Source organism: Eurytemora carolleeae, unplaced genomic scaffold (genome assembly GCF_000591075.1).
Source record: "Eurytemora carolleeae unplaced genomic scaffold, Eaff_2.0 scaffold239, whole genome shotgun sequence".
Classification (NCBI taxonomy): Eukaryota; Metazoa; Arthropoda; class Copepoda; order Calanoida; family Temoridae; genus Eurytemora; species Eurytemora carolleeae.
The window spans coordinates 75,011-89,582 of NW_019397018.1; the positions used below are offsets into that span (position 1 = coordinate 75,011).

At 34.6% G+C, this 14,572-nt stretch overlaps 1 protein-coding gene across 1 annotated transcript in view; it reads left to right on the plus strand.

Annotated features, from left to right (window-relative positions):
• LOC111711153 (titin homolog) overlaps nt 1-14,572 on the plus strand; it is a 37,942-nt gene that overhangs the window by 11,660 nt on the left and 11,710 nt on the right. The window contains exons 11-19 of the mRNA XM_023485424.1: nt 1,831-1,949; nt 2,908-2,975; nt 3,553-3,726; nt 4,256-4,392; nt 5,729-5,884; nt 6,509-6,680; nt 6,896-13,925; nt 14,071-14,234; nt 14,297-14,561. Coding sequence (XP_023341192.1) covers nt 1,831-1,949; nt 2,908-2,975; nt 3,553-3,726; nt 4,256-4,392; nt 5,729-5,884; nt 6,509-6,680; nt 6,896-13,925; nt 14,071-14,234; nt 14,297-14,561 — 8,285 coding nt within the window. The remainder of the gene's footprint in view (nt 1-1,830; nt 1,950-2,907; nt 2,976-3,552; nt 3,727-4,255; nt 4,393-5,728; nt 5,885-6,508; nt 6,681-6,895; nt 13,926-14,070; nt 14,235-14,296; nt 14,562-14,572) is intronic.

Genomic DNA, 14,572 nt, shown 5'->3' on the forward strand with positions numbered 1-14,572 from the left:
ATACAGTTCAGAACTTTTTTTACATTAAATGTTTACAATAGCCTTTAGCCTTGAGAATTGAGAAAGATAAAAATATTCTTTTTAAAAGTAACTATAGTATAATAAAATTTCTACAATAACTCTATTGGTTTTCTTATTCCTGTGATACTGATTTTCGCCATTCTTTCTTTCTTTTCATTCTGCAGGGGGGGCGCGCCCCCCCCCTAGTTGCGCCTCTGCTCTCCGTCATAGTACATCTTGTGTAAAGAAGTATTCTCTTTAGAAGGCTAAAACTTTTCTCTCCTTGTATTAACAGTGAATTTAGACAAATCCTTAGTCTTTGTCATTGTCAGGTGTTACTTTCTAAACGTAGTTTCCTTTTAATTTTGTATTTTTGGAACTCCCAGGGGGGGCAAGAGAACTACTGCCCCCCCTAGGTACACCACTGTGCCTGACCTGAGGAAGGGAAATGCAAGCAGATGTAATATTAAAAGAGCCTCCCCCATGGATGCCCCCCCTCAGCCTCTCAGGGGGGGCACGCGTAGAGGGGGGCGGGGGGGCGCGGCCCCCCCTCGTACGCCCCTGTCCCCATACAATGAGAACCAGAAAACTGTAGAATAGGAAGACGACAGTAAAAGCAATATTTAAGTGTATTTGCTTTTGTTATAAAGCAAATACTTTCACCAGTTGTTTAAATCACGAATTAAGTCTATTTACACTGAAATATTTCTAACTCTTATGTTCATTTGACTTTCAATGTCATAACTTGCATCTAAAAGTCGTCTTCATATTTCGAAGTTGTTTGGTTCTCCATGTATAAGATGGAGATCAAAGCTTGATCCCAAGATTCACAAGAAAAAAGTTAAAGGGAGTGTTCGCGAAAAATGAAAGGGGGTATAGGCTAAATGCGATAAAAAAGCGCTTTTGATCGCCACTAATCTTACTTCTATCTGTTGCGTCTATAAGGAGAAAATTGTTAAAGACGTCTCATACCGAATAACATGGCGTCCATACAAATTGAGAAAATTTCAACATACGACTTAGACCGTAAAAAAATCAATTTAATTTCAAACAAATCATTCAGATATTACAACCTATAGTCATCGATTATCTTTCGCCACATTTATATATAGTTGATTTTTCATAATATGTTTTTAATTGTTATGATCTGAGAGTTACTTATAAAAACGTTTATTCCTGTTTCGAGGATTTTTGGTAATGAAGACGACATTTTCATATTTTCCAGGAATGTTCGAAAACAAGTTGTAAGCTAAATATTATTTAAAAAAACAAAATCAAAACTAGTATAAAATATTAAATATATACAAATGTGGCGAAAGATAATCGATGACTATAGGTTGTACTATCTGAATGATTTGTTTGATATTAATTTGATTTTGTTACGGTCTAAGTCGTATGTTCCAACTTCCTCAATTTGTATGGGCGCTACGCTCTTCGGTATGAGACGTCTTTATCAATTTTCTCCTTATAGACGCAACAGATAGAAGTAAGATTAGTAGCGATCAAAAGCGCTTTTTTATTACATTAAGCCTATACCCCCTTTCATTTTTCACGAACACTCCCTTTAACTTCAGAAGTTTTAGTAAAATTATGTCATTTCTTTAAAAACAAGTCAACTATTCCCCATCAACACCTGGGCAACAGAGAAAGAAAAAGCAGATCAAATTAAATTCCTTGAATTTTTGTTTATCGCAAAGCAACAACATAATTTAGTCACTTCGCACGATAATAATAATAATTTGTTTTTGTAATTTAGCCAGTCGTTCATTATTTGTAAATGAGTAAATACAAAAATATATTTTTTCAGTTGTAAACCACTAAATAAATTTTTTAGTTCCTAAGAACTACCGACGCCCCAAGTTTGTTGAGGATTTGAAGGCAGTTCTAACAAAGGAAGGATTAGTCTCCTTCGAGTGTAAAGTTGTCGGGTTCCCAACTCCTGTTCTAAGGTAACAACTCAACTTCAGCAAGATAATTTCCCGCATTTTCGAGTTTTGTCGTCTTCAGTATTCAATCTAAATAGGTGACTTAACCACCCTACAACGGGAAATATTAGGTGTGATAAATTCCATCAAAATTGAATACAAGTATTTTGATCTTAAACAAACTAGAAAAAATAAAAATCCGGGCAAAACTTCTTTGCACTTTATGATACCCATTACAATGACATAAATTCACATTCTGATTGCATTATTACTAATATGCAAGTTTAAAAGATGAAAATTAAAAATCTTTTCTTTACTTTAAGGTATTTATGTTCAGTTTTTTATTTTAATTTGCCTGGGCATCATAAAAGTTTATTGCCACTTTTTAACCTTCAAACTATCATAATCAGCCTAACTAAAAACATTCGTTTTGGAATTCATTCTTTTAAAAGTGAAATTTTTTTTTTTTTAATTTCATGACAATCACAGAATTTTGTTTAAAAAAGTGTTTCAAAGAATGGGAATCCCGCCCCAAAGATTATTTGGTAGATTTCCTAGAATTTGACGCAGATAAATATACGCAACTAGAGCTGGCTGATTACCTGGCAAAAACATAACCTTCAATTAATCGGAAAGTTAAAATTCATTCGAAGCTAGTTCAAACAGATAAATTTCAATTTGATTCATAAAATCATATAGAGGGACCCCTCTCGTTCGTTAAACGAGGAACAATTACTATAATATTGTAATCAAGCAGAGTTTTTTTCCAACTAACGTATACTATGGTACAAGTTACGTTAATGAACATAATTACGTTTTTTTACGTAGTTATTAACAAGCGTATTTAGGTTTAAGGATAATGTACAACGTAATATATCTAGGTGTGTTCACGTTTACAAATATGGGGTTTGATACGATATTTATTACATATATATTATGGTTTAAAGACAGATATATATATATATATATATCTATGATCCAGATGGTTTAAAGATGGATCTGAACTAAAGCCTGGAGATGTGTATCAGCTCAGTGGAAGCAAATCCCTCGGTAAGTCTGATATCTTGTTCTCTCAATCTTGAATTTATGCCCTTATCTTGTTCTCTAGTAATATTGTTCTCTATGTCCTAATCTTGTTCTCTAGGTCCTAATCTTGTTCTATAGGTAACAATTATTGTTCTCTAGGTCCTAATTTTGATATTAGGTCTTAATCTTGTCCTCTAGGCCTAATCTTGTTCTTTAGGTACCAATTCTTGTTCGCTAGGTCCTAATATTGTTCTCTAGGTCCTAATTTTGTTCTCTATGTCCTAATCTTGTTCACAAGGTACCAATTCTTGTTCGCTAGGTCCTAATCTAGTTCTCTAGGTTCTAATCTTTTTCTCTAGGTCCTAATCTTGTTCTCTAGGTCCTAATCTTGTTCTCTAGGTACCAATTCTTGCTCTCTAGATCCTAATCTTGTTCTCATGGTCCTAATCTTGTTCTCTAGGTCCTAATCATGTTCTATAGGTATTAATCTTGTTCTCTACGTACCAATTCTTGTTCTCTAGGTCCTAATCTTTTTCTGTAGATCGTAATCTTTTTCTATATGTTCTAATCTTGTTATCTAGGTCCTAATCTTATGCTCTAGGTACCTATTCTTGTTTGGCAAGAAACTGTATGGGTGAGGGTGCTAGTACAGCCTCCTTGACTGTAGAGGATATCGGAGAGAAGTTTCCTGATACTAAATCCCAGCTGAGGTTCCTGGTTCCTCTTCAGGATACTAATATCAAGATCGGAGAAACTCAGAGGTTCTCCGTTCAAGGTTAGGCTTTTTGTCCAGAATGCATCTGTTGATGCCTTTGTTGACTTGACATAAGTAAAATTTATCTTATACTTTTTTTACAATTTTTAAACAGAAAAGACGATATAAGTAACTTTTTATGTATAAAGCAAGGACGTGATATATATCTTTAAAGGGAGTGACCGGCTATGTAAGGTAGTTAAACTGATTATACAGTGTTGTGGAAAGCTTCGGATTCATTTGAGACATATTAAACTTTTTAAAGATCTGTAAATCCTGAGTTTGAGCGCAAATTCGATGTTCAAAAATCCTACTTTGGGGTTGGATTTACATATCTTTAAAAAGTTTAATATGTCTCAAATGAATCCAAATGAAGTTCTCCACAACACTGCATACTCAGTTCAACTACCTTACATAGCCGGTCACTCCCTTTAAAAAGAGTTTTTTTGAGGCTAGATCAAAGTGAAATTTTTAAGGCTTGATCAACACTGAATTCTTAAATTTTAATACAATTAATTAGTTAAATTAACTGTTTATTGTTTATTTTTAGTGACCTACAGTCCCTGTCTTGAGATATGCTGGAAGCACAAGGAGGAGAAGGTTGTGAGTGGGAACAGAGTAAACCTGAGCAGGGAGGATGGAGGATACTTTCATTGTGACATCAAGAATGCATCAACACAGGACGAGGTGAGAAGAGCATATCTTTAAAAATTCCAAATTAAATTAATTACTTGACTAAATATAACTTTCTAACGCCTTGTCTTTACAACCTTGGATATTCCAATTGACCAAGTATCAAAGGTTTAAAATATCAATGGTTTACAACATAAAGTTGAGAAGATTAGTAAATATGCAGGGAGGGATTTTAATGAATTGGCGAAGTTGCTGAACTAACTACCACTGGTTCAAATCCTAATTCAAATCAAATTCAAATTTTCATTGAATCTTTAACTTCAGGATTTGAACCGGCGGAAGGTAATTCAGCAGCTTAGCTCAAATTCATTTAATTCGGTCTTATGTGTTTGATATTTTAATTTTGATTTAGCAAAATTCATAGTTTCTAATATCAAAGACCTAAAACATCTGGTTGCAAAGATTAAGGGATTGTAAATTTGAGTTTGAGAATTTTACTTCTATAAACCCAGTTTATAAGTTAGATAGATATATCCTTTTTTCAACAAATTTTTTTGTTGAAATCGAGTTTTCCAGTGAATTTTTATTTAAAAAATTACATTCCAGATTCACAACGGTATACTACTAGTATCTTGTATGTGATCCAATCAGGGTTCGGTTATGTGTTTGTTGTCTTTTCTGACCCAATAGAAATTGCATGGCGGTTACATCTTTCTTTTTATCTATCTCATTATCCAATTAGAGATAAATCCTTATATTGGCGCTATAACAGTTAATGGAAATATTTACATCTACTGAAAAAATATGGTATTTTGTTTTGTTTGAATTGAGATATATTATTTTTTTTCTTGTTTCTGCTGCATATACCTCCAATTTACTGTAAACTTATCCTTTTCAGTTTTCCTCATACGAAGGATTAAAAGGGTCCGTTGTGAAGATATTTAACTATAGAAATTACGTCACAGTAAATATAAATTTCCCAAATAATGTCGTATATTTTTTATTTAAAGGGACTGTACTGCACTGTACGTGTGATTTAAAGTTACCCTCCATGCAAATATGGCAATGCCCGATACACAACGATTCCCTTGAAACCTTTATCTGATCAATAATTTTGGAAGATATTGTCGTTTTACTAAATCTAAAAGTATCTAATTCTGTTAATTCCTATATGTTTTCCTGCAGTAGAAATGCGCAAGTCATCATTGCAGAGAAATCACAATTGAAAATAATTTTAAAACATTGAAGTCTAATTCCTACTTGATAAGACAAAGCTTTCAAGGGTATCGTTGTGAATCGGGCATTGCCATCTTTGTATAGAGGGTCACTTGAAATTATGCTTACAGTCCCTTTAAAATTGTTGAATTAATTGTATTTCTTGATCCTGTAGGGTGAGTGGAGTGTGGTAGCTAAGGATTCTAGTAATGAAATCAAGTCTAGTTGTATACTATCAGTAAATATCCCTAAGCACTACAAGAAACCAAGATTCCTAGAACCCCTGAAAGCTGTTCTAACTGATGAGGGAGCAGTTAATCTTGAATGCAAGGTCAGTGTCAATATCTATTATATAATTTGCGAACAAATTCCTAGAGTTTTCCTTCTCATTCCAGCATTTTAAATGAAATGCATCACAAGCTTTCTAAAGCTGTAGTTTATATATTTTCAGTAAGTTATTCTATACTTTCATCTACTTAATTTTACATCTAAATTTATATTTATCTAGTAGTCTATTTGACTTTATATTTAATTTTCTATTTTTCAATATATTGATTTCTTCCTCTTTTAATAAGTCAATTCTTTCCTCTACATCTTGCAAAATAGATGCGTCCGATTTCTTCTATTTAAATTCAGTCGTGTTTTGGGCTATAATTCGACTATTATTAAGGGAAATGTCGTAGACATTTGAGCTGAGAGTACAGTATCGTCGAACATTTTTTAGAAATTATTTAAGACCTATAAGACGTTTGTACGATTTATAATTGCTAAGTATGAGCACAAAACAGATCTGTAAAATTCTCATGGCACTCTCCCCCAGGTAGGTTGTGCTGCAGCAAGCAGGTGTGTCGCTCAACAAGCTGCTTTTTATTTGAAAGGATACATGATCAAACTGTTGAATCCTCTTAGAGTAATCTATTACGTTGATTTCATTATTTTACCTTCATCTGTTTAGGTTATAGGAGTACCTCAACCAGTTCTATCTTGGTATAAGGATGGAGTTGAACTCAAGGCTGGAGATATCCATCGTCTGATGTCTGGAGCTGATGGTACATGTTGCCTGGGTACATATACTTGTGTGGCCACCAACTGCATGGGAAATGTTACAAGCTCCGCAGCACTTCTAGGAAATATATTCTTTTGATAAAAATCAACTAACTTTTTTCCACGCACATATTTTTATTTTTCTAGGTCATCCTTGAATCCTTGATCAAATTTGATGTTGCCATTTTGATGTTTATTTTTTACCCCAAGCAGAAAAGGCAAATACATTTGTAGATGTTTCAAATTATAACTTCATTACTGTCTCCATTTTAATGAAAATGAATATATATATCTAAAGGTTATGAGGAGCCCAATGAGATTGAACACGCTATATCACAGGATCTGCAGACACCAGATATCAGTGATGGAAACCTTAAACCCTTCTCCTTGTCCACTATTCAGGAGGAGAGAACTTCTCAGATGTTTAGTCCAGAAGCTCAGGAGAACACTAACCAGCATTCAGAGACTTTACAGAACAGTACTGAGGACCATGAACCTATCAGTATATCTATAGGGAAGGCCGATGCAGCTGGAGATTTGAGTATATCTATTGGAAACCAGGAGCTTACTCTGTCCTTATACCAGACACCAGACCTAACTGAACGGGATGCAAGACATGTTTGTGAAATGTTTGCAGAAGAATTAGCTGAATCTGTTACCGAGAGCAAATATGTGGAGCTTCCACCACTCAGGTTTATGAGAGAGACGGCAAAGTCATCAAACATTAACATGGAGGCAATTATCATTGATATAGATCAGCAGGGGTTTGAAGAGTATGAATCCCTCCGTCTAGCACTGGAGAATGTTGATGATCTGAAGACTGAAGCTGATATTGATGAAGTCTCTATGGCAGAATGGATTGAAGAACCTGTAAATGTTAGAGAATATGAAGCTCTTGCCTGTGAGGAAATTTTTGAGTTAGATGATGATAGAAATGAAATTGTCCAGATAATGACTGAAAGTGAGAAATTACAGATGCTCTCTGAAAGTAATATTAAAAAAGAGGAAGTATACAGCCCCGATGCAACATCAGCAAGTCTAGGAAAAGATGAAAACTCAGTGTCTAAAGATTTAATCTCTGACAGCCTGACAAAAAAGCAGAAAGAAGTAAAGGAAAAAGCAGCGGAAGCAAAGCAAAAGTCTGCACAAAAACCTGCTTCACATGGCACAAGTAATACAGAAAACTCACAAAAGGAACAAGATAACAAAAGTTTAATTAGTGCCCCAGGAAATGAATTACAGAAAGATTCAATAAAAACAGATTTAATTCAGACACGTACCAAAGAGAAAAATAATGAAATAAAGGACATGAATTCAGAGTTAAAAATAACAGAAGCAAACATCTCTGAAACTCTAGCAATAATTGAAGAAAGTAAGCTTGAGAAAAATGACCTGTCTTTAAAGCACAATATTCATGAAAATGTTGAAACATTAACAACTCATGATCCTAAACCTATATCTTCTACTTCTGAGAGAGGAGAAGTTAAGGGACAGGCTGAGATATTAAATGACACTGTTATTATTGATCGGCATAATTCCAGTAAAAGAGATCGCAGTGAATGTTTAATTTCTAAAAATAAAGAAGAAGAACCCTCTGTAAAAACGTCTAACAATGAATCCATAATTCTAACAGCTAATGAGACTAAACCAGAGGAGAAAATTACAATCTCAAATGAAATAGAAAAATCAATCAATCAATTGACCTCCCCAGATGAAAAGAAACAGATTGAAACCGAAGAATTAATATCAGAAGCATCTATCAAAACCTTAAATAAACAAGAACCTGCTGAAGTTTCAGCACAAGGAGGATCAATAGTAAAAACTGCAGAAGATTCATTGGCATCAAGTAATCAAGAAATAAAAAATGAGGATTCTACAGAAAATAAAACAAAAGAACCAAAAAGAAAATCAAATGAAAATGAAAATGTGAGTAGAACTGATGATCAAAAGACTAATGACATTGAAACAGTAACTCCTGAAGTAGATGGGTCAGATGAGAAAATTGCTTCTAAGGTGGAGGAAAATAAGCTTTCAGAGGAAATATTAGCAGGGCAAGATGATAAACTTGAAGATATAACCACTGAACAGACTAAACAGCAAGAGTCTTCAATAGTTAAAGAAAAGTCGGTGGTAAATGTTAAAGGTATAATCACAGGAGAAGAAGGAACTGAAACAACAATAGATGGTACACCAGACGTCAAAGACCCCAAAGTATCAGAAGAAGAAAAGATTGAAACAAAATCACCAAAAGATAAAGATAGACAATCTACAAAAGAAACAGAAACTGAAGAAGTCACAAAAACAACAGAGAATGAAAGTACATCATCCTCTTCTCATGTGATTTCAGATCTAGGTGATAAGATTCTTAATAAAGAAGTTGTTGTTGGGGACCAAAATAACCCAAACCAACCAAATGAAGGATTTGAGGGTGCATTGACAAAGAAGCAAAAAGAGATAAAAGAAAAAGCATTAGCTTCTAAAAATAAATGTGCTTTAGCTTCTCCCCAACTATCGTCTAAAACTGATTCAAAATCTAAGGATGCTGTAAGTAGTATAGAAAATGATTTGGAAGAGCAAATCTTACCAACAGACCCATTAATGGAGGAAATATCTAAAGATAATCCTGAGGTTGTCAAGATTCCTGCAAAAAGAACAGCTTTAGAAATATTAGCTTTAGACATACTTGAAATTCACAAACCAATATTTGAAATGACGCAAATACCAGAACTTACTGGAGAAGTAGTAGAGCAGTCCAAACCTGTAACAAGACAAACAAGTGTGGTAGACAGCGAGTCTCTGCCTGATATTGAAACTTTTAATAAGGAGGATCCCATTAAAGCAGAAAACAAATATGCTCTTGATGATGATGATGAAGATTTTGAGTTTGATGAAGAAGCTTATCGCAGACAAAGACGAGCCAGTAGCTATGAAGATGCTATTGCTAACATGGATCCAGACATTTTGAAAGAGTTAGGGATCTCAACCGGAGATACAATGTACAAATCATCAAATGAACAGTTTGATCTTGATCAGCTTCCAGTAGAAACTACGATGGAAAGAATGAGTAGAATAGAAGAAAAAGCATTACAAATTGCACTGGAAGAAGACATAGTGCCAAGGAAATCTAGATCAAGATCAAGATCAAGGTCAAAGTCTAGACCTCCAGGACTTGATACTGTCATTGAAAAAAGCAAGGAGGAAAAGGCAGAAGCTAAGTATTATGAGGAAAAGGGACTCATGGCTTTACCATCTTTAGATACAATAAAAGAAAGCCCCTCCACTGCATCTGTAGTTGGACTTCTTTACGGTGGCTTCTCATCAGCTTCAATAAACACTGTGTTACAGGGAAGCCAATCTTCTGCATCAGTTCATAAAGATCTTGAAGATATGGCAACTCTTTCTCCTAGAGTTAAACAGAAGTTTGAGCATGATAAGATCAAAGAGGTAGATGAACCAGCAATAGAAAACTTAGAATCAACGGTTTCATCATTAAATACTGAAAAGGATAACTTATATGCCAGTCAAAGAGAGCCCAAAGAACCTACTGTTTCATGTTCAAATGTTGATAATATCACTTCTCATCAAAATGAGCCAGAACTTACTGTTACGGATGAGACTGAGGTTCTAGGTAGAAATGAACAATGTGAACAAATTGCACCCAATAGCACTTTAGAAAAGGATTTGATGGATAAGAGTAGAATTGATTCTGGAATTGAGGTGAGTACACAAGATGAAGATTCAGTTAAACCTGTGACTAAGTCAAGGAAAAAGAAAGCACAAAGAACACAAACTAAACAAATTCTTCCTGGAAATGATGATGATGAAAAATTATTAGATATTGACTCTATGACTGATGAACCCCAGGAATATACTTCAAATCTCAAGACACCAATTGAAAACACAACCGCTTCTGAGACTCCATCTGAACATCAACAAGAGGAATCTGATATTCCACAAGTGGTAATAAGCAGTGAGCTCATTAAAGAAATGAAGCTTGACCTTACATCAGATATCAATGAAAATGTGAAAGAAACTGTTGACAAAACTCTTGAGCCCTTACAGAACCAAGTTGAGCCACATGAAAAAGATAAAAAGAAAACCAATGCAACTGAAGACATTGCAGTGGTTCCTGAGCTTCATAAAAAGGAGAGTCTCAAGAAAGAAATTGATCTGGATGATACACCAAATGAAAAAGAAACTCATTGGGTAAAAGAGCCTGCTCAAACAAACCTTGACGCTGTGAAAGATAATATTGACCTATTTGATAAGGCAGATAAAAAGGAAATTGTAGATAATAACATGGTTTTTGATGTTTGTTCAAACAACAAACTTGGAGATAAAAATGTGCTCAGTCTTGTTTCAGATACCAATCAAATTTTAAAAGACACTGCTACTAAGCTTGCAACGGATCAAGTTGATCAACCTGTTAACGCAAAAAAGAATAATCAAGAAATCAAAAATAAGAAGAATGAAGATGAGATTGATAATGTTCAACAGGAGCAACCTGAATCAGAAGAGGTCACCGATGATTTGAATACAAACAAGAAAAAAGAGCAGAGCTCTGATGTAGGTTTTACACTAGATACTGGAAAACCAAAAGAGAAAACAGCAATGTTTATTGTTCCTGGATATGTTGAGAAAGATGATGATCTCCTTGAAGGTCCTGAATTTGATTCTGTTATTATCAATACTACTTTTACAGAAGCTGAAAATGAAACATTTGATGCAAAGAAAGAGTCCATCAGCAAAGAAGAAACAGAAACAGCAATGAATCTAGAAGAGGAAATTATAAATAAGCAGGAGAAACATTTTGAAATTGAAAGCAAAACAGATGTAAGGACAAATGATAAGGAAAATAAAAAATTCAAAGAAGAAAAAGAAAGAATCAACCAGGAAGAAGAAATTAAAAAGGAGAAAGAAAAAATTGAAAAGGAAAACACAGCTTTGAAGAAACAACAAGAAGAAATTGAAAAACAAGAAATAGAAAGGAAAAAACTAGAAGATAAAATTAAGAAACAAGAGGAACTTAAAAGGCAAGAAGAGGAAATTAAGAGACTAGAAGAGGAAAGAAAGAAACATGAAGAAGAAGAAAATAAGAAGCAAGAAGCAGAAGACAGGAAGAGACAAGAAGAGAATGAAATCAGAAGACAAAAAGAAGAGAAAGAAAAGAAGAAACTAAAAGAAGATGAAATAAAAAAACAGGAAGAAGAGGACAAAAAGAATCAAATAGAAGAAAAAGCAAAATGGGAGAAAAAAGAAGAAAAAGAGAGAAAACAAGAAGAAGAGAAAAAGAAAAAAGAAGAAGAAGAAAGAAGAAAGGAAGAAGAAGAAAAAAGAAAGGAAGAAGAAAAAATGAAGGCGCTTGAAAAAGAAGAAAAAAGAAAGGAAGGAGAAGAAAAAAGAAAGGAAGAGGAAAAAAGGAAGGCACTTGAAAAAGAAGAAAAACTGAAACAAGCTGAAAAAGAAAAAGCTGAAGCAAAGGCCTTAGAGGAGGAGAAAATTAGAAGAAAAGAAGAAGAAAAGAATTTGGAAGAGGAGAAAATCCAGAAAGAAAAAGAAGAAAAGAAGTTGGAAGAGGAGAAAAGAAAGATATTGGAGGAAAAGCTGAAAAAAGAAGCTGAGGAAAAGCTGAAAAAAGAAGCTAATGAAAAGGAAAAACAAGAATCGGCAAAGAAGGCAGAGAAAGAAGAGCAGGAAAGAAAAGAAAAAGAGGAAAAGGCCAAAAAGGAGTTGACAGAAAAACGTTTAAGAGAAGAATTAGAAATGAAAAAGAAGCAAGAGGAAACTGCTAAAAAAGAAGCAGAAGAAAAAAGCAGAAAAGAAGAGGTTGAAAGAAAAAAGAGGGAGAAGGAAGAACAAGAAAAGACCAGAAAAGAAGAAGAAGAAGCTAGACTAAAAGAGGAGGAAAGAAAAGAATTGGAAAAGAAGAAAAAGGAAGAGCAAAGAATACAACAAGAAAAGAAAATGGAAGAGGAGAAGGCAAAGCAGATTTTAAAAGAGAAAGAAGAAAAGCTCCAAGAAATAGAAAGACAAAAGGCTGAACAGAATAAGAAAAAAGAGGCAGAGGACAAGAAAATGAAAGAAAAAGATAGGAAAGAAGCTCAAGAAAATAAAAATAAAAAAGAACCTGGAGAGAAAATACCAACCTCTGAAAAGAAAACAAAGGCTTTAAGAAAACAGACAGTGGATCAAAAGAGAACACCTGAAAGACGTCTTGAAGAAAAAAGTGAACACAAAGATGTCAAGCAAGATTTAAGCAAGGGCTTTGATGAGTTTTCTAAATCTAATCAGGAATCTCTTGGTAACTCCCAGTCTGCAGATGTTATGAATGCCTATTGCAAAGCCCAGAAGTCTGATACTTATTCTATGAAGTCCTTTGGTACTGAGACAAAAGATTCAGGATATCATTCTTCCCAAGGAGGTCGCTTGTCCTCTAGTGAAAGGTCTAAGTTTGATTATGGACTGGAAAACCAGCATTCATCATCATATGACAGCAGAACTAGGAATATTAGTGGAGATTCTTATTATAAAGAAACTGTTGAAAAATCAATGCAAACTTCAAATAATCTAATGTCTATGGTCACTGGATCTTTAGCACCCAAACCTGAACCCTCTAGACCTAAGCCTCAGGCACAAAAAGTAGAACCTAAAAACAAAGCTTCTGAATCACGAATGAATAAGAGCAAGGCTGAGGAAAGTAAAACCACACCCCCTGGTGGCGTATCAGATATCATGATTAAAGAGGTTGGTTGCAACTGGGTCTCTCTGTGTTGGAAGAAGCCAGCTGTTACAAGGGGCTCCCCAATACTAACCTACAAGGTTGAAGCTTGGCTGTGTGGAGAGGGTGCTTTCTGGGTGGAGATTGGTCGCACACCTATTCCTCAGTATGATGTGTTTAACCTGAAACCAAACAAATGTTATCATTTTAGAGTCACAGCTCGTAATAAACAAGGCTGGGGAGACTCCATCATGACTACACATAAAGTGGATTTGAATAAACCTACACAGATGCCAAAAATCAGCTCTGAACTTGATCCAATTGTTAAAACATTTAGTGGGTCTGACCTCCGCCTTGCAGTAAGTGTAAGCGGTGAACCATCTCCTAGTATTAAGTGGATGAGGGATAATGAAGATATTAACACCCTGGAAGGGTATAATGTGTACCAGGATGAGATAGGTTGCTATGTAGAAATATCAAATATAAATTCCAGCTATGCTGGAAAGTATACTGTCACTGCTAGCAACCTTGCTGGAAGAGCATCCAAATCAATAATGGTCCAAGTTCTGAATGATGAAAATATATATCAAGCTTATTCAAAATTCAAAAGGTAAACAATTACAATGCATTGTGTTCTTAATTTTTGATTTAAAAAAAACTCTCCAAGCTGTAAATTCACAAAAAAAAACCTTGAAACCTTTTGACAAAAATCTGCAAAATTAAGGAGCCATTTAAAACCATTTGAAACTATTTAGTTGGCAGCACCTAGTAAGATCTCCACTACCTCCTTTTATGCTAAATGGACCACGGGATCGAAGAGTTCAGACAGGACTCTCAATACAGCTCACTTGCAGAGTTATTGGAAACCCTTGGCCCCATGTTCGTTGGTTCAAAGATGATGATCAAATAATACCAGATGGTAAGAATAACATTTTTTTAAAGAAAATTGCTTTTGTAGCTCTGATCATGTTATTGTTGCAGATTACACGAACGTTTACAATGAAGGAGACTTTCAGCATGTCCAAGTAGATGATATCACAATGGACCATCAGGGGAAATATAGTGTTGAAGCCTTTAATGAACATGGTATCATTACTAGTCATTTTACAGTGATAGTAGACAATGGACTGGAAAGATACATGCCACCATTTTTCACACGAGAACTGAGCGATATCTTTGTAAGAAAGGGATGTAACCTACTTCTTCATTGCAGAGTTGAATCTTTCCCCTACATCGGAGTAACTTGGTAAAACATCT